This window comes from Salvia hispanica, chromosome 2 (assembly GCF_023119035.1).
Source record: "Salvia hispanica cultivar TCC Black 2014 chromosome 2, UniMelb_Shisp_WGS_1.0, whole genome shotgun sequence".
NCBI lineage: Eukaryota > Viridiplantae > Streptophyta > Magnoliopsida > Lamiales > Lamiaceae > Salvia > Salvia hispanica.
Genome location: NC_062966.1, coordinates 34567057 through 34593147, shown reverse-complemented (window position 1 = coordinate 34593147; position 26091 = coordinate 34567057). Strand labels below are relative to the sequence as shown.

Sequence of the window (26091 nt, the reverse complement as noted above, 5' to 3'; positions counted from 1 at the left end):
AAAATATTTGATTGGTGAAAATGAGATTTACATGATGTGACAAATGATCCATTTATCATATAAATTTTTTACAATAAGAAGTTGTCAGAAAAGAACATGACTGTACGTGAAACAAAAATCAGAAATCACGTTTCAAATAATTCATACAATTTAGACATGAAAAAATGGGTATCTTTTGAATGGGATAAGTAAAGTACAATATTAGCTTAATTGTTTAATTCATTTTGTGAATATTATATAGCCAGTTGAGACCCCAAGTGGGGTGGATTTGAGTTCGACAACGTTATCTTCTGATATAGAATGACCACTTTCATATACTTTATTGTTCTAGATTAATATTGTATTATTATCAATTAATGTCTAACGTGGCAATGCTATTATAATGTTACCTTTTCATGTTTTGTTCTCATTTTATTTTCAGATGTTATTTGGTAATCTAAGACGTGCTTTACTATTTCAGCCAAATTTTGGAGGTTGATAATGTCATTTTGGTTTTATTGATTTATTCTATGTATTATTAGTATTGTTAACTTTTACTTAGATGGTAGTATATATGAAATCCGATTTGTACTCTAATAATAAAATATTAGAAATTTAAAGAATATGAAATCCATTCAAAATCAACTAGATGGTTTTAAGGTTAATCAGATCTATTTCACATTTGCATAAAAAATTGGAATTCAATTGCATTTTAAATATTATACATTTAATTATTAATACAACATGACATTGAATATGGAGTGAATTAGTATTAGGGATCTCAATTGATCGCTACACCATGTATTGTCTTTCAGATTAATTATTTTAAACCAAAGCAAAATAGTATTTTTATGCAAGTTGTTTACCTAGTGACCTTGATTAGTTATGCCGTAGAGCAATTGATCAAAAAATTAATTTGACTTCAACAATAAACATAAGCAACTTGCCCCCCACCTTTTGTGTGTGTATTTTTATTTAACCTTTTATTTTTCTAGCCACTTGCAAGCTAGGATATGTTTGTTGAGAATAATGATACATTATCTTGACTATACAAAGCAAGTTGCCATAATTGATTATAAGGGCTTCCCCCCAGCTTTCTATTATTTCAGTCACATCCTAAAATACTATTCTATACTAGTATTATTCTTGGTTCTTAATTTTATTTATTAATCTTTATGTTCAACAATTATTTAATTAATGGAAAATTTGTATTTGATCTAAATTTATGATTTTCCCATCAATTTTTCCCTATACGATGTTACTTACTAATTTTTGTACAAATTTAAAGGTTATTGGTACATAAATACAAAAAAAATCATATATATAATTCATGAATTGATTAAGATTCAAATTTTAGTATGACAATGCATTAGTATGACACTATTTTGTAATTTGTGTAGGCACGAGTGAGAGTTTAAATAGCTCTTAATTTAGTTAATCATATATGAGTTAATAGCTCACAATAAATGGGAAACTTACAAATCATATTCAAATAGAATCATGTAATTGGTCCAAAATATTTAAAGAAATTGAAAAGCACCAATAAAGCGCAGTGGATAGGGGAAGGGGGGTGAAGATGTAAAATGAATAAAATAGAAGGGCAAATGGAGAAAGAATCAATGCACCAAATCTAAAGTGGGCCCTCCATGAAAATTTTGAAGTCGCGCTGTTGGGTGAAATGAACCACGTGTCATGTTCTGGTGAAGACTGACAGCTAAGGACCATGCAAGTTGGTGAGGGCGACGCGTAGAGGAACCAAACCGCGACAGCAAGATTACTACGTCATGCGACTTTCACGTGCGACTTGCCCGCTATAAAATTGAATCTTATCATTATTTTTCCATTATTCGCATACCAATAGTTCTATTGTTTCACACAAAATTTTACTATCTACTGTAATAAGTAGTAAAAAAAGAAAAAGAATGGTGTTTTAAATTTTAAATTATTAAATAAAAAGAGAATAAAATAAATTGAATGGTGCTAAATATAATGTAACTTTGGATAGTGCAATATTTCAATTTTCACATGAAAATGTCACTTTTAATGAAAAGAGAAGTTTAGTTTATATAATATTATTACTTCAATTAATATTGGTCAAGACTCGAGTGTCGTCGTAAGATTACTGAAGAGTTATTATCGGTCATTTATTTATAATAAAAAGAAATAATTAAACATTTTGATTTGCACCACGATTAAAACTTTCCTATAATTTAAAATTAATTTAATTATAGAATAATTAATCATTATATACTTTTACTTCCTCCTTCTCTTCTTAATTGATCCATAGAGTATATATCACTTCGCGATATCTAAGATAAATAAGTAGCACGAGTCTTTTTTTTTGGTATTCTCTCTTAATTTTTCTTTTTTATTTTATTACTATGTTTTTTTATTTTAATCATCTTTATATAATTAATAAATCTCATCTTTATATACTTTTACTTCCTCCTTCTCTTCTTAATTGATTCATAGAGTATATGTCACTTCGCGATATCTAAGATAAATAAGTAGCACGAGTCTTTCTTTTTTGGTATTCTCTCTTAATTTTTCTTTTTTATTTTATTACTATGTTTTTTTATTTTAATCATCTTTATATAATTAATAAATCTCATTTTCTTACATATGTTTCATTTAATAAAGGAAGTGGAGTAGCTTATTTACTGTCCCTATAATTTGTTTATGTAATTTCTTTTATAGACTACTAGTATCTCTTTTTAGACAACAAAAGATCTCTTAGCCATTATTGGACATTGCGATCTGAATATACAAATTAAAAGCCCAATAAATAGGCTATAGTATACAGTTATAATGTGAAGTCAATAGTATTCATAAATTATAAACATTTTTTTTATATAGGGTGAGCTCCACCGATAGTCTCTGATATTGTCTAAAAATGCACCATTAATTCCAAAAAAAATTTTATAGTTTGTTTGGTCCCTAAAAATTACATTTTTGGTACCTATCGGTCTTTTATACCCCTATGCATTAAAAAAATCTCCAAAATTCCATGGTGGGCATTTTCAGTATCTGGAAATTACAGATTTGGTACCTCTTCAATCATGCAATTATTTTGAACATACATAAAAGCACCTTTTACAACAAAAATATTTTCTTTTAAATTAATTCACTTAAATTTTTTGAGTGAACTACAAAAATGGTCCCTGGACTATGGGTTTATCTCGCCCATAGTCCCTGGACTTTAAAAATATCGCCAGTAGTCCCTGGACTAAGGGTTTATCTCGAAATTGGTCCTTTTGGCTTTTTTGGTACGAAAATACCCTTTGATATTATTTTGGGGGGTTTGGGCAATTTGGTCTTTTTACACTTTTAACATTTTAAATCTGATATTATTTTAGTTATGTACTAACTTTGATATTATTTCAAAATTATCATTCTTCTTCCATTTTGTTATTCTTCATTGAATTTGTTTTTTGTTATTTCAATATTAGATTTAATTTTACAAAATTTTAAATTTTAATTTTTAAATATCAATAAATTTTTTAATTATAAAAATTATTAAATAGCAAAAATTAATAGTTATAATCAATATTTGATAGTGTATAGTACTATGTAATCAATAAGGTATGACAACACCTTAGTTTTAATCAATATTTAATACATAAATAGATTATATAACACAATTTATTCTGAAATAAATATGCATCTAATGTAAAAGTAATATAATTTTCGTTTATTAATTTGAAAACAATCAAAATTTACTAGAAAATTTCAACAAAAATACTCCTATATAAAATTTTAAGTAGGATCAAATTTTTAGTCAACTTCATAATATTTAATCACAAGCAATTATAACAACCGAACGAAGACTAAATAGAATAACTCTTATTTTTCCATCATGATTAATATATTATTTTTCTGTACCTCTTCAATTCAATTGAATATTTAAATAACAAAAATTAATAGTTTTAATCAATATTTATAGTGTCCATGAATTAATAGTTTTCATTAAAAAAATTTATTGATATTTAAAAATCTAAATATTAAATTTAATTTTATAAAATTAAGTCTAATATTGAAATAAATAAAAAAAACAAATTCAGTGAAGGATAACAAAATGGAAGAAGAATGATAATTTTGAAATAATATCAAAGTTAGTACATAACTAAAATAATATCAGATTTAAAATGTTAAAAGTGTAAAAAGACCAAATTGCCCAAACCCTCCAAAATAATATCAAAGGGTATTTTCGTACCAAAAAAATCCAAAAGGACCAATTTCGAGATAAACCCTTAGTCCAGGGACTACTGGCGATATTTTTAAAGTCCAGGGACTATGGGCGAGATAAACCCATAGTCCAGGGACCATTTTTGTAGTTCACTCAAATTTTTTAAATAATTACTTGAATAACATATAGATTAAGCTTTATAATGAAAAAATTACTATAGTTCACTTTAATATTTTTAGTACAAAAATTTACTTGCAAGAGCTCGCTTTAATTTACGCTAGATATAATTCACTTAAATTTTAATTATTATATTCAAAAAATATTTTTCACTATACTATATTTTAATAAACGTAATTAAAATATTTATTTTTTACTTAAGTATAGTAACATTTAAATATTTAAGTAACATTTTTTAAATAAAAAATTACTATTCACTATAGTATTTTTTTCTTCTCAAATTTAAAAAATTGAAGTAAACTTTTTAAGTAAAAATAAATCCCACAAAGAATTTTCTATAATTCGCTTTAATATTTATATTAAAAAATGTTACAATTAAATTATAAATTTTTTTTGCAAACATACAGATTAAGCTGTATAATAAATAATATTTAATTTAAAAAATAAATAAAGCATACTTAAAACATTTAGTTTCTTATTTAAAATTTTTGAAATCATAAAGCATCAAATATCTTTTAAATGAAAGTATAATTATGTTTACAAAAGAAAATGGTGATGGAAGAAAAAATGAAAAAAAATAAAAAGAGAATAGAAAGGTCCAAAATGCTCTAAAACTTTAAATATTCACACTAGTGGTGCCTAGTGTTACTTTAGTTTTATCGTACCAAAAATGATATAAAAAAAATTTAGGGATCATTGGTGTATTTTTCGACAAGATCAGCGACTATTAGTATAGTTCACTATTCTATATATTCTTGAAAGAATGCAACATTCAAAACTTAGGATATCCACATCATCTAGAACGTGGAATTGAAATTTTCTAACTATCCTTTAGAAAAAAATTGTCAAAGGTGTAGAATTCACCAATTTAATGCAAAATTATTAAATTAAAAAAAAGAGAAATAATAATTAAAATATTTTTAATAAAAAATAAAATTCATCTTATTAAAAAGAAAGAATTTATAATAAATAAAATTTTTTAATGTTAATGCATGGTAAAAAGCGGAATAACATGACTATTTTCCTTGAGAAGATAAAAAAATGAAAAAAACATGATTATTTTCGTGAACTATATTAACGTGAAACGTATATATTGATATACTACACGTCTAAAGGAGAACGACCCACATGAAATAAGAGAGAAAGATAGTGGTTAATGTTCGTGACCTTCACCAATGGTCACGAGTTCGAGTCCATCGTGGCGCGACCTTTAAAAATTTATATTTACTTGCCGATAAGAATAAATACTCCATAAACTACTATATAAAAAAAGAGACTGGTAAAAAATCAGCAACATTCACATAACACTGACAATAAAACCAATTTTCATTTTTCCCCAAAGATAAAGATATCATAGTCATTTCATACTACATTCCTCTAGGCTGCAAGAATCCCCTCTACTATAGACAAAATTCTGTTGCAAAAGAGGGAAAAAAAAAGATAAAAGGTACTAAGATTTAAAACTGATACTACTACACTTAATACCCATTCCGATAATCTAAGGCAAACCCCTCTAATCTTAACTTTTGAGCAAGGAGAAAAATTTGATATTGCTGCCAGGATTAAAACACATTGATGTTCAGGTATCACACCTCTGTCAAAATTGCCTCCAACATCCACGGATCTTATGCTGAAGCAGTATTCTGTGTTGGGCTGGAACGACGACCGCCCCTCCCTCCTCTTCCTTGCTGATAGAGATCTCCACTGCGCCCACTACTAAAGTTTCCACGGCCTCTTAAGCTATCGCTTCTGACATAGGTCCGTCCGCCATTGTAATTTCCACGACTCCTGAACCCATCGTTACGATATCCTCCACGTGAAGGAGTAAATCGACCCCTCCCACCACCAACTGTGCAGAACCAACGGCAATGTCAGAAGAATGATTCTCTCAAAGAAAATAGTTTGTGGAAATAATTGACTCTATCTAAAATTGAAGTCTGCATATTTCAAGGAATAGAGATGGTGAAAGTTAGGCTCTTACTAACCTCGGGTGGTTGTCCTCTTTATTTCCACAACAGCTTGGCGATCACCAATAGTTATCGGAGAAGCCTGAAGAACAGAGGTAATTATACTATAATGTAAAATAGGAACATAGTTCAAAACATAATTTATGACAATCTATAAGAAAATATATCAACAAATTTTCAACATTTTTTGTTCAGCTCAAGGTCTACATGGAGTTCATTATGTTGACATTGGAGGCAAGCATCAGTAACATCTCACAAATGCAGCCACTCACAGAAAAGTAGCATACAGCATAAGAAAATTAATGTTTCAACTTGCTTCGTATCTCTTACATCAAAATAAAAATGCCATCACTCGTCTATTTACCAGAATGCGACTTCATCATACCAACCTATTACCTATTGCACTGTAAGGGTGCCCATACAAGTGGGTGGCTCCAGCACATGAATAAATGTATAAACAAGGTACCATGGGAATTATATAAGGGGGCTATGCCATTCATTTCAGTATTAGAAGCATATTGCTGAGTCCAAATTTCCTAACAGAGTGGGTTTATGTTTTCTAGAGTCAATAGAGATTGTATCCAACTCAAAGATCCCATCAAGTGACTGCATATCCTTTTAAATAGTTTAATCCATGATAATGAGATACTAAGAATTACAAGATGACCATGATGATGAGAGAACTTCCTGAAAGGAACAGCAAAGTCAAAGTGGCATTTCACTCCCAAGTTACTTTAAACAATACCAGATTGGTCGCTCCCTCACAAGTGTTGGCTATGTCATATGGTGATCGCTAAACGTAGAAGAAGAAAAGAAAAAGGAAAGAGAAGAAGAGGACATAATTTGAAGATCGTGTACCTTAATTGCACTTTGCATGGAGCTAAACTCTTGAAATTCAACAAAGCCGAAACAGAAACCTTGTTGTTGCTAGAGGAGAGATGTAGAGTCGATATCAATATAATATTCGCGTTGAAGAATGCAGAACAACTAGCAGTAATACTAACCTTGTTACTCCTGACTTGGACCCCATGTGGTTTAATAGCTCCGAATTTCTGAAATTCAGATTCAAGCTGAGAAGCTGTAACACTCAGAGGCAAATTGCGGATATATACGGAGTGGCCCTCAACTGTAAGAAATAACAAACAAAAAACAAATAAGCTGGTGCAGAGATAAGGAGGGGCCATGAACAGAAATATTTGTAGACGTCCCTAACCTATCATACATCTTAGAGAAGGTTTTGCTTTTTTCTTATGCTAATAATTTAAGTCAAGTTTCTTAGTGCTCAGTCATTCATCTAATATGAAAAATACCAGATAAAAAAGAATACCTTCGTCCTGAGTATCTCGACTTTCCGATGCATTAGTGGGTGCAATAGGACTTGGAGATTCAGGAGCAGGATGCTCTGCTGTGTTGACTGGCTGCTTTTCTATTTTTGGTAAAACTACTTTTGATGTGTTAGTAGGAACATAAACTTTGATAGGACCCTTTTTTGTCTGCGAACTAACAATAGAAGCATATGATTTCTTTGGAGCGTCCTCCTGGGGTGAGCAAGGAAGTGATTCTGCAGCCTCCAGTACATGATTCTCATTCACACGAGGGTCTGCCATTTTATCAGTATCATTAACGGCATTCCCATCATATCCCCCATTAACCACTTCATCATCAACTACAACCTCATTAATCACTTCACCATCAACTACCCCCTCATTAATCACTTCACCATCAACTACCCCTTCATTACTCACTTCACCATCAACTACCCCCTCATTAATCTCAACTTGAGGCATTACGGAAGATGCATGGTTTGTACGGGGGGGTTCAACAACTTCAGCAGGTTCTAAGGAACAAATGAACACGATGATAAGGCAAAGGCAAATCTATTGATAATCATGAAAAACAAAAGAAGCAATTATAAAGCCAACCTGCATTTGGCCCCAAAGAATTTGACGGTGTCTCTTGAACTCCAATGTCCTCCACCACCGGAACCATGTCTGATCCACTTTCATCTACATACCTAAAAATATCATTTAAAACATAGTATCCTTTGTCTTGAGGAGCAAGAAAAAAGGTTTGCGTGAATTTCCTTCTTAGGCCGTCCTTTCCGGTCAAGCAGCCAGTCACTAGGACAATTACTCCATCCTTATAAGAATCCTGTGAATTAGCAGTCTTTATCTCTGCCTTGTAGTTCTTGTAGTTCAAGGAGCATATTTTATCATTGATGCTCTGGTATAACAAGAAAACAGAAGATTGTTTATATAATTTGCATAAAATTGTGAAATAAACTTAAGTAGGTTGACTTCTTCACGTGAAATAAACCTGATAGTAGTTCAAATGGGCACTAATTAACTTTAAAACAAAACTGTATATATATGTATATTAGCTAAAAGTTCCAGTTCTCTATGTTTCAAAAATTATATTTGGTACTGAAAAGCAAAACCATAGCCAATTTTGATGCCAGTCAAAATAAACTGATGGGGCTTCCGTTCCGTGTAGATCTAATATAATTATATATCATGATAATCATCAATATATGTTCAAGAAATTTAACCCCAAAAATCAAAAAATCACACATACAGACAGTGCGCCCTGATGACCGTGGCCCATGGCGTATGGCAACCACAATGATAAATTTCTCCCAAAGGAAAGAAAAAATAGTTGTATGAAAATAAAACATGAAAACTTGTTCTCCACATTACACTATTATAGAAAACTAATGATTAAATCCAAAAGGAAAGAAGAAAGGCTAATCGAAAGAACACTGTTGCCCGCCTGAACTCGAAGGGGTTCCTTGACGTTTGGAAAAATGGGTTTGTCATGATTATTATTATAGGGTGAGAGAGAGGGAGGCCATTTAAATTGATGCCAAGATTCTAATCTAGCATTTTAATATTCCAGGAACAGAAAAGGCATCATAACTGAAGACAACAAGCATGGAAAAAAAATATTTGGAATTCGCGTTCTAGTAATAGATTGTTTGATTTCATTGGTTTTTTTTAGTTAATACTATTGATGATAAGTAATTGATATAAAATATGTTGCAATAACATTAGTTAATGTCGATCAACATCATAAATTAGCTATACATTCACATAACTGGTCAAAGTATGGCTAAAGTAACAGTTTATAGAATACTTGGTGTCAACAAAAATTTGATTAATTATAGCTATTAGCATATAATACCCACACCCACATATAACTTTGGAGAAATTTACATTTCTAGTATACCTTGGGGAGATCTTAGCTACAAGTATATTGGGTTGTTTTTTCAAAAAATTAAAGCACAAACTTAGTAGCAGCTGCTTACCAGTTTACCTAAAACTTTTACTTTTTGTTCTTTAATTATTATAAAGAGCGACACAGATGAATATGCATGTTGAATTTGATCAGCCATCGGACGACCTAATCGGCATCGAATTTTTTGATAGGTGTATATGTAACCATAGTCATGGCTAGAGTGACTAGTGACTACTAGTGAAATGATTGAGGGAGGACCATAGAGGTCAGGGTTAGGTTTTGCAATTAGAATTTGAAATTCTAGCACTGAATGACGAAACTGATTTAGGGGAAAGATGGGATGGATCATGGAGGACAGGGAGTCAGTTATGGTTGCAACTCCTGCAGCCAATGGCAGGATACAGCTATATACAAGTAGCAGAAGCAGGAGTCAGTCTTGGAATGAGGGCTTGATGTACCAATAACATTTAAAAAGCTCATGCATGAATCCAAATTGATCCAGGGTTCGTGTTTTTTTCAAGTAACCCTATATACATCATCACAATACAACATGGACAAAAGACACTACTAATAAAGAAAGACTCAGCCGAGTCTTTTCAATTCATCACATATAAAAATGCACAAGTTAACCCTACTAAGATGTTTGTATGTAGACATATTTGTTTTCTTGATGTTGAGATTACTCCATCTCGGTTCTGGTCTAGCTCTTATTTGGCAACTCTTACCTATCCCCATACTCCCAACTATATGTCACCTAATCTAGATTTGAAGCAAAAGCATGCTTTGATGATCCCGTGCCTCACCTCCCACTCAAAAGGAAGACAAAAAACATGGCCTAGTTAGTAAATATAATTCCATAATAACGCTCAATGTAAAATTATATTTGGATATGGCATGTACAGAGATGAGTTGCAACATATTTATTGCATGACAAGTGTCACACTCCTAGCACACCGAGAAAAGTGTCCCATATAAATTTCAGAAAATGTAAAATAAAAGAGGAAATGTATTCATATTAGAATACTATTAACAATGAAAATAATTACTTTAAGGATAAATAAGTATTCTGTAAAATTGTCATACTCACTTTCATCGTTGTCACAGTGGTCATATGGCCATCAGGCTCTGGTCTACTCAGTAAACTTGTATCATGGTAAAATCTGAAGACCAATTCAGGAGAGTGGTGGAGAATATGGTAATACTGATCCACAAAAGCATTTCCAATCACTTCAGCACTTGGAGTTGGGGGAGGACTCACACTTTGTGCAGCCATTCCTGCCAGAAGCTGGAGTCAATCTTAAAATGTATTTGGAGTTTTGGACTCGTTCACACACAAAGTGGGAAAAGAGAAGAATAAGAAAAGGAAGCCTGAGACAACTCCTATCTGGTTTTTAATTAATATGAAATCAACATTTTATGAGTTAGCTAATCAGATATTAGAGCCTACAAATGCTGAAATAGATTCCTTTGCCATTAGTTGACTTACTATAGGCTGTTACGTTTTGTTACACGTAATGTGTGCAAGAAATATTTCCTGGTTTTATTGAGAATTTCTAAAACAAAGAATGATGGTCCAATATAACCATACAGTTTTTGAAATCAAGAAGCCCATCGAAGAAAATATTAACAACCACAAAAAGATCTAACTACCCACCACGACAAATATAAACCCAAATCCCAATGATAAAATGAGCATAAGTCGTCAATAATTACTGGCTGCGGTATCATATAAACACAAACGTCCTAATCATCTAGCAAAACAAATAAATCATAAGAACACGGAAAATTGAGATAAACGTTCTAATATTTAATAACAATGAACAGTAGACACTTTTGAAAATTTTCTACAAACACAGAATGATTAATCTTCAGAATTTAGCAAAATGTTCCATTGTATGCATCAATATTTGCATAAAACTCCAAATCCAACAATGGAAACAAAACCCTCAGTTTTTCCTTATTCCATCAGAGAATCTAACCATTAAAGTAATCTGATAAACAAAATAGCAGAATTATAATCTCTTGGTTCCAAAAAAAGCACATATTTCCAATAATTTGAAAGACAGAAGTAAATGATTCACATGTATCCCCTTTTATTCTGAAAAAGAAGACGAATACAGCAAATAAATAGCAATCTCGAAAAAAGTAGTTCGAATAAATAAAATCACTACCGGGTTATTGAAAAAAAATTGGAAATTTTTGGGAGGGCCGGAAGGGAGGATCCGATTGGATGTGGGTGGGCGACTGAATGCGTGTGTTAGAGAGAGAGAGATGGATGGATGGATGGGTGTTTGTGTTTGCGTGTGCCAGATGAGAAAAAGTGAGCAACTGTGTGTATATATAGACAGAGGCCAGAGGGAGAGATTTTTTATGAAAGCGAGGGGAAACCCAGTAGCCTTGAACAGCTAGGCAATGACTTAATGCTTATCTGTTAAAATTCAAATAACATGACCGTTGTCCATTTAAAAGTAAAAATAATCCATAGAAAGCACGATCCCTTTTTTATGCTCAATTTATGAGATGATTTAACCATTATTAGTGAAATTATTTTAATGATATTGGGAATTCACCCCAATCTAGTAGTACATCTACCATTGTCGTCGATACGAATGAAACATAAGATTCAATCAAAAATTAAATTCCTTAGCAGTGAACCATATTCAATCTAAATGAAGCTAAAGTTCACAAGCTGATACATATCACCACAATTTCAAGGGAGTTTTTAGCATTCATTCACTGTGTATATAGTACTCCCTCCGTCCAGCCATAGTTGAGGCATTTCTTTTGGGAGCGAAGATTAATGAATAGGTGTTTAGTGAGTTGAGTGGAAAGAAAATAAAGTAGGAGATAATAAAGTAGATGAGTGAATAGATAATAAAGTAGATAAGCGAAGAGATAATGAAGTACATAAGAGAAGAGATATGAACAAAGAATCAAATAGATCATTGAAGAGAGCACAAAGAAGAAGAGACAACAAAGTAAGAGAGATTGAGTGTGTAGAATTTTGCGATAAAGGGAGATGCCTCAATTATGTGGGGAGACCAAAAAATGAATATGAATCGGCTACAATGGATTGAGGGAGTACAAGATTTACCAATATATCACTCCTAGTACAAGCATATGACAATTCTATAGGGCCGTCTTCTCAGCTATAAATAATCCTTTAGGCAAACGTAGTAGGCAACCACTCTGACTCTATCTGGAATAAGACTCGCAATAGACCAATGATTCTAACATAACCCGAGAATGAAAGAGGAAGTGAATGAAACATTATCACAGGGGTGAAATATGTCCAACACGTTTGGTTTTTAGTACTAACCCATTGAGCTTCAAGGAGCAAGCAGTTCACTTCAGAAAAGTAGTATTGGGCCCGTTTTGTGTAAACTCACACCTTGAATAATCCTCGACAAAGTATTTGTAATTTCTTGAGCACTGATGCACAGTGATGTACACAAAAAGGTTTCAATAAACCTAAAACCCATTAAAACAAAGAGGTAGAAGCAAAAAAGCCTCAACACTCTCAAAACAACATTAAAAACCAAAATGCCAAGAGTTGAGATTATGCTACACCAATGATGAGCGGCACAAAACCAATTCAACCAGATACCACAACCATAAATCAGTAAACATTAGTCTATAACAACCACAAACAATTAAAAGGATCAACTTATCCCAAAAAAACCCTATAAACCCACACAATGCCTAAAATGCAGTCTATTAGGCAGCAATGTTGACATAAACCCCCAAAACCCCAACAATGCAACCTAGCCTATTATCAGTTCTTCACTAATTCTACCATCAGATCTGGCCGTGACGGGATTCGATACAACCTCGGAATCAAAAGCCGCCGCAAAATGCGGGAATCGTCAACAATCTATTCACACAATCACACATTTGGCATCATTTAAAGCCGGAGAGAAAATAGCGTCGAGTACATCACTGATCACGCTTAACTAGGAAAAGCAGTAAAACACGTAGATAGCGGTGTCGACATGATCAAATTAATTGAATGCGATTGAGTACCTGATCAATTGGATGTGGAGAGAGAAAGAGAGAGATCTACGGAGCGATCGTGAGCAAAGAGTAACAGAAGAATCCAGCAGAGTTGTAAAATTACTCGCTATAATTTGTGCTCAATTAAACGTTTATATACATATTTTCTCGTAGTGACGAAAAATATAATTGTTTAATCCACAAAGATTAAGTTAGATGGACTAGGAAAAAATAATCAATTATTTCAATTAGCTGGATATTTATTTAGATTACGAAATAAAAAGTGATCTCTTATAGTGCCAAGATTGGTTAAACTCGATTATTTAATAATTTTATTCAATGTCATAATAGTACTATATTTTTAGTCGAGATGGTCTCTTTGGACGCATTATCACCCTATGCAGGCTATAAGACTTTAGTATGTATTTAGTACTTAATCAGTACTTAGTATATTCATCGTTTATGATGTCTAAAGAGAGCATGCGATGAAGGTAAACAATCAAAGATGTTGGGATTAGAAAAAAATCCTAAAGTTTCATCACACAATGGATCTAAGAGTTTGACTGTGGAAAAATGATAAACTAAGAGAAAAGTATAGATATCATTCATTGCCTAGTTAGTTGCATAAGATTATTGTAGTATTTTAAAAAAGGAGTAACTGTTTTTAAAGTCATAAACTTTCCATGAATTCCGATTTTTCCCACGAACTTTAAAAAGTTCCCATAACTTCTTCGTCCGAGCTCCGATTGAGGCGTAGAGGGTGGTACCCACGCGAAGCTATTTCAAAGAAGAAGATAACGATAGTAAGATAAAAGAATTTTGACATTGTCTTAATAGGCAACGAACAGTTTGAATCAGACCGGAAAACCTGACATGGGAAAATGGCAATCGACAATAAAGTTCGTGACATTACACGAAGTTTTTAAAGTTCGTAGGAAAACGGAATTCATGGAAAGTTTGTGACTTTAAAAGCAGTTAGCCAGTTACCCCTTTAAAAAAAATACGAATGATCATTCAATACCACTGACGCTTATGCTAAACTAACTACCTCTAATAAATTATATTTAAACCATTTTTCTATCACCTTTTTTGAACGTGGGAGTTGATGGGCTCCTTCCATTTATCATATTTTCTCACTTAAAATAAACCTTGACCACAAGGTTTGGAACCCAAATGTTACATATCATTGAAATATTCCTTAAAAAATCCGTGAGACACATTCAGTGCGATGCTTAGGTTCATCCATCACACGAGGAGTTGGTTCTACAATGAAAGAGCATTGTTGTTTTCTTGATGAGTTTTTGATCATATCATCATTGAACTAAAATGAATTGTCTCAGTTTCCTGGGTTGCAATTGATCAAGGCTCTTCATTGAACAAGAAAGAGTTCAATTTCATATTAGTCTCTTGAGCTGCAATTGATTGATAGTTTTCCCTGCATCCGCATCACTCGGTTCGTTGTGGTTGTAATCATCGACAATTGTGTGCAATAAAATTGTGAAAGTGATTCTTGGGTTGTTGTGTGTCGCTGAAGTGGGTGTAAGTTACCATAACGGGTGGCATAGCTTGACTTGATGATACTATTGACAAAGTTTAACAACTATGTTGTCAGGATAGGTACAACTTTCAAGTTATGAATGTCAGGATGAGAACGACTCTTGAGAATTTAGCTGGATATTGGAGCTAAGAACTCAATCGCTATGACAAAAAGATTAGGGAGAATTTTTTTTTTTAATTCAATCACTGCTTAATTATGGAAGATGATTACAGTTCTATAATCAATACATTACTATAACAACTAAACTATTACTGCTACAAAATAAAATAATTATAATAATATAATATTACTCAGAATTTCAATAGGTCAGAGTAAACTATGTTTTCTTTAAAAATATAATTGTAATAAATTATTTTTAAGAATTATAATTGATCAAAAAATGAAATTATAGTTTCTTATTAAAAATAGAATCATCCTTTTTTGTAAATTTTCTTTAGATGAAATATTTCATACTACAATTAGATGATTAGAAATCAAACACTTCCTCCGTTTCTGAAAATAGGAACTTTTGGAACGACACAAATTTTAATATAAAATTGGTAAAATAAGATAGATAAGTAAAAAAAGATTCTCCTTATTTGAGAGAAATAAATTTTTGAAATAAAAGTTTTTATTTAGAAAAAAATGAACAAAAGTAAATATAATTTTACTGTAATGGAAAGTGAGTTGACCCGAAAATTTGCTACACTTTGACCCGACACGGGTTTTAAGAAATGTAATGGAAAGTGAGTTGAAAAAGTTGGTAGGATGTGGGTCCTACTTTTAAAGTATTAGTTTTATAATTAAATGTGAGTAGGAATGAGTTAGTGGAATATGAAAATCCACTAGCAAAAATGGTAAAAGTGAAATGTATCAAATTTTCGGGGACGGACCGAAATGATAATATGTATCAAATTTTCAGGGACAGAGTTAGTATTATTTTAGATAAAAGAGTCCATTCTGAAGTGAATATCTGATTACGGATTTGTTTATTAGATTATAATGTGATATTGTCGAGGATTTGTTTGCTAAATTGTTTATCTAAAATTGCGATTGATTAAAAATTAGACATGGATTTAATATAGTAAAATTGATATATGTAAGATAAATGAATAATTAGATATGGATTTAAAATCAGAGTCGTTGTAAACTGGTGGCGACTCTATTTTCAAAATTACGTTTTTGAAGATTGATTTATTATTATTAGCACACAGTAATTTCTGAGCTGCAATAGAAAGAAAATCCCCAAATCGATCAATGGCGTCCGCTGCGAAATCCCTATTCCAAACCCTCCGCCGTTACATCAAGAAGCCATGGGAGTATACCGGCCCCGTCGCCCACCCTGAATACCAGCACGCCATCCCCAAGGCGACGGACTACCGGGTTTACTGCCCCGCCACCGTCCCCGGCAAGGCCATCGTGCCCAACTCTCTCCCCGAAACTGTTTACGACATCAAGTATTTCAGCCGAGATCAGCGCCGCAACCGCCCCCCGATTAAGCACACATTTTTGAAGAAGGCTGACGTGGAGCGGATGAAGAAGGGAAAGACGTTCGATCTGAGTGAGTTGCCGCAGCCGTACCTGACTGCGACGGTTATCGAGGACCAAAATGCCATCGGCGGCGGATACCAGAAGTAGAATGCTGGTATGGATTTTGTTCTTCTATTTGTATATTTACCTGGGAAGAATATTTCGTGTCTTTGCCTATTTGTTTTGGGATGAGGTATTGATTCAATAAGATTAGTTGAAAATGGATGTTCTGTCTCCTGTTTTGGATCATGATTATGATTTATCTGCTGATACTTCTTCTGATGGTATGGAGATTGGGGATTTTGGTTACGAAACTTAATTATGTTGTAATGCGTTCATCTGAGTTGGTCTTGCACGATCTGCGTCCTGTTATAGCTGATTGATTGTGAAGTTAAAAGAATTCCATGTTTCTGACGATGTAAATATGCATCCCAGTGTATGACTGGAGGTGCCAGAAAATGTCGCAGGCTAAGTAAAGTTTTGATAATTCTAAAATGATATGTGTTGCATCACTTAATTGATTGTGACACTTATGTTAACGGTTTGGTCGTATCATGTATTCAGATTTTAGATGTGGGTGATAGAGAATATCATTGGATAGCAGTGTTTCTGCATTGAAGCTTATAATGTGGCTCATGAAAATACATGTTGTTAATACTTTACGCGGCCTAAGGATTGTAGATACAAAAATTTAGATCATTACCTAGCTTCTTGTTGGAGAAGCTGTAGTTATTCATTATGATGAGCTTTTAACTACCCAAATTGTAGACCTGGATTGTGTGGTTATAACTCCCCTGATTAGGTTATTTCAGATTAATGTTCACTTTTGACTGGACATGTGTTATCATCACCTCCTCATATCTCTAATTCTGTAATCCATTATTGGAGCAATGCCCTTGCTGCCAAATTCGTTTTGAATGCACTTCCTGCATTACACTAGTTTCATTGTTTATTTGTTTTACTAAGTTACTGTGTCTATGGTATGAGTGGTGTGTAATTTAGAAGTAAAGAACTCAAAGTGGTCCTATTGTAGGGTGTCCAGTGTCCACTGTCCAGGATAATATAATACTACAAAATTGGTTTTGTAGAAGTAAGATTTGGAGGTCATATTTTTATCGCCTTTGTATATCATGTTGTACCAAACACTTGATTTCCATGCACATAATTTGTGATCTTCATTTTTCACAAGTACTTGCCAGTCTTATCCAGACAATGATTTATGACATCTTCTACCCAATTTAGAGTTGAGAATTGCAACAGGTTGGCCACCCTTTTTGTCTATGATGTAGAACCTGATCAGCGGTCAGTTGTTGTAAACTGTAATGTATCCTAATCCATTTTCTAGAGTAACTTGTATACTTAAGCACCTAACTGGAAGTTCTATCCACATGGCCAGAATAGCTTTTTAGTACAGCACCTAACTGGAAGTTCTATCCACATGGCGAGAATAGCTTTTAGTACAATTGTCAATTTAACAATTACAGCTGCAGTTCAAAATTTTGCGCACAAGTAAGTTAAAAATGAATTAGATCAAAGTATCAAACTAGATTATGGTGATGTGACAAACTTCACAATAACTGTGCAGTATTTCCTCATATTCGTGGCTTGCTTTATTGGTGGAGTTAAGCATTTTACCTGATCAATATTCAAATCTAAATTTGTACTACATATTTTCACATTGAGAAATTTATCTTGCTATTTCCATATTTGATAGCCTTCTTCATCTACCTTTCTTTTTTCACAAACTAGGAAGATCTGGGTTATCACTCTGAAGTCTGAATGTCTTGGGGTCATTTTCTTTATGTAACAGGCTCGTGAGCTGTGACTGCTATCTGCCTGCTTGAAGATCTGGTTAAATGTAAGCTTGGTTTTATGCAGCTGGTTTTCTCTCTCCAGATAATTTTCTTGAAAAGAACAAGTTGTATTCATGACATGTACTTTCTTACCTGAGTTGTCTCCTCAATAATGTATTCTCACCTCAAAGGAGTATTTTGCAGCTCCAATGTGTTTTATGTCTATGATCATTGTTAGATCTGCCTTATTGGGCTTTTGCTTTGTGCAATTTAAATTATTACAGATCTCGAAATTTATATATTTGGGCGATCATTTACTACAATCAGCACATTATAGTTCTCTGCGTTCTTCATGATTAAAAAATGTAGTCAGTTAAGTTTAAGCTTAGTGAAGAAAAGTAAGACAGCCTGCACAGTGAACTCCCAGCTGGGCATATGACTTTTGGTAGATAGCATACATTTCCTTTTTGCACCTACCTAGACGGCTAGACCCAATTAAGTTTGCTGCCTTCTTTAATAACTATCTCGTGCCTTCTATTCCCCAGACTACTGTTGTTGGTTAAGTTTTCAACTGAGTTATGTTATTTTGTTGTTATGCTGAGATAGGGCAAAGTGATAAGTTCATTTGTTCACATCATGAATGAAGAGCTCATGATGATAGTAGTGTTTAAGTTGCAATGTTGCATTGAGGACTTCATAATTTGCTGAATTGTTGTTGAAGAAGCTTGATTGCTCTTGTACCTTGATGAGATTTTTCACTAGAGGAAAATTATTCAATGATTGTTAGAGAATATATGCTCCTACATTATTGTTCTACTCAAAGTCCAGTTTCAAGTATGCTGTGCATAAGTAAAAACTTGAGTAAGGTATAGTATCTGCGCAGAAGGCAGATGCACGAAATAAAACACAGCAGTAGATATTCTCCACGTGTCATACAATGTGCGGTTGGATGCATTTAGTATGATGAATAAATTAGCTGGCTTGAGCATTATATGGATTTCTACCTTAGTGATAGCTACTTGTGAGTTGTGACATTCCTTGCTTACATCTGAATCACAGTTTTTTAATTGATGGGAGTTCATTCTTGTTATGTCTCCTCTGGTCCCTTTACATTTTCACCATTGTGGAGTGGAATTTCATTTTCATGCATCAAGATGGAATGAAAATATGAATAATGCATGAACTTAGATTGTATTTGTAGAATATGATATGATAGTTGAGAGATATGTGTATGGGAAGTAAAGTGCAAGGGAAGCACACTCAGTGTGTTGTAGTTATCCATCTACAGTTGCAACCCTGCGCATGCCTATGTATTGCCTTAGCATAAATGCAATGTGTGATGTGTCTTCTCATAAACCCACTGTTTTGCATTTTGTAACTACCAAAAACATGTGTAAATTTTTGTATCATTTCAGTTTTAATGAATATGAATTTTATAGGCTGGACAGTGGGTCCTATAATTAAATTTGGTAACCTCACCATCAAGATCACCATCCCCATCATCTCTTTATTATTAGTATTACTCTATCTTCTTGTAAAAGACAATTTGGTGTTACTATGGATGGTGTATGACACATAAATCTTTTACCCTCTCTTTTTTTTATTTCCTCTCTTTTTCAGCCTTTTCTTTCCCACTGTTCATACTTGGTATTCTTGTCGTGCACGAGTTAATATCTAAAAACAAGACAATAAAAAGGTAAGCAGTAATTTGCTAGAAAAATTCAAGTTTGAATTCATTTTGCATCTCTTTGTTTTTAATCTCCTTTTTCGGTAAATAATATAATGCGTCAATGAAAAAATAGTAGCAATACTTACAACTTTCACTTATATGCAAACATTGTACTCCCTCCGCAAGGAAGATTACTCATTCCTTAGGCTGTTTCAAATTTTATGTAATTTTATAATTTTGTTATTAAGTGGAGCGAATAAATTAAGAGATGAGCTAAACTAAAAAGGAAAATAGGTCTTCTTCGGTGAGATGCAAGGAGTAGTTTTTATTCCCCTGTGAAAAATTATTACTCCTACTTGATATCGTGAGTAATATATACTTGTTACTTACTCCCTCCGTCCCTGAGAAGTGAGAAGTATGAACATTTAGTTTGACACAGATTTTAATGTATATAGTAAAAGAGAGCGATAAATGGTAGTGTAAGCAGTGTTTGTGGAGAGTGAGTTTCACATCATTAGTAGTGTAATGATATAGTAAGATGTAAATAAAAATGTGTAGAGTAATGGTTGTTTAACTATTCCAAAATTATATACTTTTCCAGAGATAGACTAATAAAGAAAGTTCATACTTTTAATGAACGGGGTATATTTTATTAAGAAAGCTTCATTATATTATTGTTTATTGTAGCTTATCATAGATTAGAAAGATATTTTAATTATAGTACCTAGTACTACTTATTATTTTCTATAGGGAAAGTTCAAATTCAACAAAACTCTGTTTACATTTCTTAATTTAGGTAGGTGTTTATTGTCCAATCAAGTTCAGTTATTGTCCAACCTAAAGGAATAGTAAATGAGAGACGTTGTGGTATTATACCAACTTAGTCTATAATTTTTTGTTTAATTATAATTTTCTTTTTATATATTTATAAAATTATAATTAGTTGAACTCCCTGAACAAAAATTCCGGGTGCCTTACTGGTCTCAAGAGTCAAAGTGAAAAATCATTACAAGAATTTTGTGTAGTGATGACTCAAATTTAAGGCATGAATAAATAGGAGTTGGATGTTAATATCCAAATTCCAAACGATGAAAGAAATAAAAGGTTGAAGAGATAGAACAAAGTGTCTGATAGCAAAGATTCTCTATTACCAACGCGATTTAGGTGGGCTGATGAGTACAAAAGCAAGAATGTGGAAACAAGGGAAAGGAAGAAACAAAAAATAGAAATGAAATGACATGCGAGTGAATTTAGGGTTCCACAAGAGGAAGTGAATTTGACCAATCTCTAAATATGGAAGCAGTGAAGAAGAATTGTCTTATCTTTACTGTACTGCTGCTTCTGTTGATGCAGGTTTTGTTATCATATCATCTCATGCCCACTGACAAAGACATGCATTTATATACACACACCCTATGTCTATATATACATAAATGTGTTTCAAGTACCATAATTTTCGACATGATACGAAATCAGGTTTTTAACGTATAATGTCAACCCATATTATATCGTGTTGTGTTTGAGTTAGGCTTGGGTTCGTATTCATGTTGAGAATTTGGGTTCAAATTAGGCCTTATTGAGTTGATCAGTTATTATTAGGTTGACCCAATAACGATTCAATCTGCTCGATTTATCATCCCTATGTCGCATTAAGTGTTATGTAATCATGTGTGTGTATGAACCCTAGCAGAGACTAATCAGAATTGAAGGTGAGAAAAAGAAAGTAATTAAGAAGGATTAAATGCTTCTATGCAATAATGCAAAAGATTGCAGAGGGGAAAGGGAAGTGCACCTGCAAGACTGCAAAACCATGAATTATATCATTTTTATAAAGATATCTGAACACCATTAATTAATAAAGCCCACACCATAATTAACCTCAATAAAGTAGCATTAAAGTAGAAGAAGTCCCTCTTGTATTTCTCCAATATTTGTCTCTGCACAACAAAAAGGCCATAGAGAGTAAGGTCAAGAATCTAAGCCTTCCTAGGACTGGTGATACTAGAATTCCTCTTTCAGTTATTGGGAAGTCCAAAATCTAGCTAGTGTGACATTTAGCATTTTTCAACAATATGCATTAATTAATCAATAAAAAAAAGGTTAACTATATATGGTTCACATTAGGAGAAAGTACTTTAGTAAAAAAGTTAATTTTTTAAAGTGCTTTTGATCATATGTGGTGAGTGTTTTTACATAGTCCTTGACTTGAACATGATTTTTCCACATCGTGTGACTTTAGTGTTTAGACATAATGTGTGACCAAACTTTAAGCTCAAGTTTTGGAAACTATGAATTGTCACACACTCACACAAACTATATATCTTCGATCCTTAATGTGCTCTAAGAGTGGTCCCTTTTGTGTTCCTTGACAAATCATTTCTATATCTAACTTCATTTTCTAATTGATTGCAAATATCATTCAACACTATAGTGCATTCTATTTTCTGTGTAATTTTAATTTCTATTACTTTTTCCAAAATCATGTTAAAGTTGCAATGTACTCTATAGTAGCAAAGTTCTTGTGTAAACTCAATTTGAAACCAACAAATCTATATACCAACAAATTTTGTTTACAAAATTGGTTTTTCCCACTATATAGTATATATTCTCTAATAGTACATACTTAATTTAAAGAAAGGAGTTATAATTAGGGGTGGCGAAACGGGTTACCCGCGGGTATCCGTACCCGACAAGTCGGGTACCCGTACCCGATTCTAGCCAAATTGTTGTCCCGATACCCGTGTCGGGTATCCCGTACCCGACATTGCGGGTACCCGTACCCGACCCGAAATCCTAATAAAAAATTTGAAAACCATAACAACCGTCAATGTTCCCTAATTTACTTTATTAATATCGATGGTAAACATTGAATAGATTGGGAATAAAAGTTAGGGAACACTGTATAGCTAGTTCGGTGAGTTTTCAATTGTATGTTCTTTGGAATATATAAATGTTTCAAAAGAACTCTTAGATAAAGTACTTCCATTGTTCCACATTAATAGAGGCATTTCATTTTCTCACTCATTTTGGAAAAATAATAATAGAAATACTATTCTCTACATTATTATCTCTCTTACTTTATTTTTCCTCCATTCTAACTATATATTTTTAATTTTTTAAAATGAGTGCGTATAAGGCTATTATTATTTAACTATTTACTTTTTTTTTCTCCACTTTAACTATTTGAAACACGTCTATTAATATGGAACGGAGGGAGTATTAAAAGATGGAATATGACTAATACTAATAATAACGGGTATTATCGGGACTAACGGGTATACCCGCGCGGGTAGTGGGTATACCCGCTACCCGTAAAACTCTAAAATGCATTACCCGATCCCGCCACGTTTCCCGTTATCGTCGGGTAGTGGGTACCCAATACCCGGCGGGTAGCGGGTCGAGATGGGAATTACCCATTACCCGCTACCCATTTTGCCACCCCTAGTTATAATACGTATGATATATTGTACTACTATCATAAACATGTGCATTTTTAATAATTTCATGAATTGTACATATTTTTGCTTATTTATTTAAAAGTTAGTATTAAAACAAGATTCATTTGAATTTAAATCAATATTTTCTTGAAAATTTTGATGAGGTTTTATATGGTTTATTTTTGTTATCTAAATTCATTCCGTGTGTCACATATGTCATTTATTGGCTATATAAAACCATTTACTTTCTTGCTATACATGACTCATGTGTTCCATTATCATGTTGACGTTTTATAATTTTTTGCATGTAGTATATCATATAGATATAATTAAGTATTTTCTTGTGTGACACTTATATTACTATGCAAATTTGAATCTATACTATTTTTGATTAAATGGAATAGTGATGGTAAAAGGGATGTAACACTGACCACTCTGAGCAACCCCTTGTCTGGGATCAGGGGACCATTTATTTGGCAATAATGCAAAATGGGTACCTCTTCTAAATCTAACTGCTCCTTTTTTTTCATAGATCCTTATCACTGCCCTAATTTTACATATTTTGATTTTTGAATAAACAAGAAATTTATAATGATTTTTATCTTATTTTATAAAATAATCACTAATTATTTCCTATTTATCTCGTAACTATTGTGAATCGATCCAACCCTAAGTATTGGTTGGAGGGAAAGTACTCAAATACGAAAAAATTGACAGTTTGTTTCGATAGTTATGGCTTGATTACCATGAATGAAAAGGCAGAAGTTGGCGTGTGACATGATTGTGTGAAATAAATTGTTTCAATAAATGTTTGTTTGCTTAGCTATCTCTTCATTGCATGTGTAGCTATATTGATTTGAAAAGTGAAATTTTGAAATGTGGTTAAACCTTAAAGAGCCTAATGTATGATTTTTCTCTTTAAGTTATATATAACATATACACATAGTTATGTTAATTTGAAAAGAGAAAAAAAGGGATGAATCATGGACTAATTTGGCTTAACATAAACATTGAACTTCATCACATGATCAAGAGTTGAAATTAAGCCCAATAACTTCTCTTAAGTCAAAATAGTACTATGCCTTTTCTCTTCTATATATTTTTGTGAAGCAAAAGAAGTGATCAAAATTCAAAAGACATAAGTCACTAGCTCTAGATCTCTTATGTTCTACCACTTTCCATTCGAAATAATTGAGGTTTCTGGCATCAAATTAACAGTACAGTCAATTATTTTTTGGTGAGTACAATTAATTTTAGCTAGGAAAGTAGATGCTAGTTTTATGCATACACATTTAGTCCTCCAACAACAGAGTAAATAGCCTTAATGAAAGTGTGTGTGCAGATACACAGCAGCAAATAATGCTGAATTCAGTTATCTATAAATGCAGTTTGCCACTAAAATCCAAAAAACCTATTCATATCCCTTGTCACACATTGCTCATATTTACTCCTTTGAGATGGATAGTAGTAAAAAATTGATAAATACTATAAAGAGAGAAAATACATCATGATCAATCTCAACCCTAATTTCTTGCAGCCACCATTTCTAAGCTCATGATCATCCTTTGATGTTCTCTTTTTAATATTTCATATACTATATAATTTCTTCGTGCAATTTGTCGATAAGCGATGAGTACGAATCACAGTGTGAAACCTCTATGTATGGCTTAGATTCTTGGTAGGCAGCCTACAATTTTTTTAGAACCAAAAAGATAAGCATTTAATGATTGATGAAAAGAATCACATTTCAAATGCCAATCCCTTCAGAGAAAGAAAAGTTCAACTTCAACTCTTGTATTCTGTTATATTCCTACATATCAAGATCTGTTATGCTCTGAGAGCCTCCATTAAAATCATGCAATTCAATAAAATTCATTTCTCTCTATATATACAGCCTACAATTCTTTAAATTTATACATCAAGAAAATATATATAGAAGTGTGGTCCTCTTCATCTTCTCTATAAATTTTGAAGAAAAAATCAATTGGAAATCAGCTGGTCCCTCACACCCCAAGCCAACATCAGAGTGACGTTACTCTCATTCCAAAAATTCCAAAAATACAATTTGAGGTACCACCATTTTATCTACTTGTATCATTTCATAATTTGTATATATATATTGCTGTCTCACCTATCTAATTCTTGGCATAATTTGCAATGTGTTACTGATAAAGATTAGTTCTTAAGAGAACAAATATTGCAAAGAGATTAGAACAAATTAATGTAGGCGTGCATCTGTCAAAACCATGTGATGGGAAATTCACTATAATGCTTTTTGTAGTTGTCGATAAAGCATTAAAGCCCACTTTTTTTTTTCTAGAGAAGAAATGGTCCCATTGATTGGAAATGCACCGTCTTCTTAGCTAGATTTTGAGAAGGAAGTTGTCTTAGTTGAAACTTGGATATTAGTCCAAAAACTTTGACAGCTACTTAGCTAAGCTTAATTAACCACAATTAAATTTCATTTTTCAAGATTTGAGAAGGCTTTGATGAGAATTTGACTAGCACATTCTGATGCCGGTGCACACGTGGCGCCACCTCCACCATTCTTTGCTTTTTCTTTAAGCATATATTGTCAATCCAATGCCC

The 26091-nt window shown here is 32.7% G+C and overlaps 2 protein-coding genes across 4 annotated transcripts; one reads left to right on the top strand and one right to left on the bottom strand.

The window, feature by feature from the left end:
- Window positions 1-5650: 5650 nt before the first annotated feature.
- Window positions 5651-13704, bottom strand: LOC125203380 (nuclear transport factor 2-like). 2 transcript variants are annotated; one of them, XM_048101713.1, is made up of 9 exons: window positions 13567-13644; window positions 12863-12975; window positions 10631-10818; window positions 8232-8532; window positions 7637-8146; window positions 7314-7435; window positions 7168-7236; window positions 6328-6391; window positions 5651-6191 (listed from the first exon to the last, which is right to left on the bottom strand). In XM_048101713.1, the coding sequence occupies exons 2-9, from the start codon at window positions 12864-12866 to the stop codon at window positions 5968-5970; spliced, it is 1482 nt and encodes a 493-aa protein (XP_047957670.1). In that variant the 5' UTR covers window positions 12867-12975; window positions 13567-13644; the 3' UTR covers window positions 5651-5967. The 2 variants fall into 2 exon arrangements, with proteins under 2 accessions (XP_047957670.1, XP_047957671.1); XM_048101714.1 differs by lacking the exon at window positions 12863-12975 and having other exon boundaries at window positions 13567-13704.
- Window positions 13705-16282: 2578 nt separating this feature from the next.
- On the top strand, window positions 16283-18651 carry LOC125203630. Of its 2 annotated transcripts, none has more exons than XM_048102021.1 (2): window positions 16283-16718; window positions 18353-18651. In XM_048102021.1, exon 1 carries the CDS (start codon window positions 16331-16333, stop codon window positions 16709-16711), a length of 381 nt encoding a protein of 126 aa, XP_047957978.1. In that variant the 5' UTR covers window positions 16283-16330; the 3' UTR covers window positions 16712-16718; window positions 18353-18651. The 2 variants fall into 2 exon arrangements, with proteins under 2 accessions (XP_047957978.1, XP_047957977.1); XM_048102020.1 differs by having other exon boundaries at window positions 16285-16718; window positions 18414-18651.
- The last annotated feature ends 7440 nt before the right edge of the window (window positions 18652-26091 follow it).

Bases quoted from the DNA above. Each gene is read 5' to 3' on its own strand.
- LOC125203380 (XM_048101713.1), bottom strand. The intron at 8,533-10,630 runs GTGAGTATGACA...TTGTTATACCAG, and splicing joins CCACTGTGACAACGATGAAA to AGCATCAATGATAAAATATG. The intron at 6,192-6,327 runs GTTAGTAAGAGC...GGTTCTGCACAG, and splicing joins AAAGAGGACAACCACCCGAG to TTGGTGGTGGGAGGGGTCGA.
- LOC125203630 (XM_048102021.1), top strand. From the start codon at position 16,331: ATGGCGTCCGCTGCGAAATCCCTATTCCAAACCCTCCGCCGTTACATC.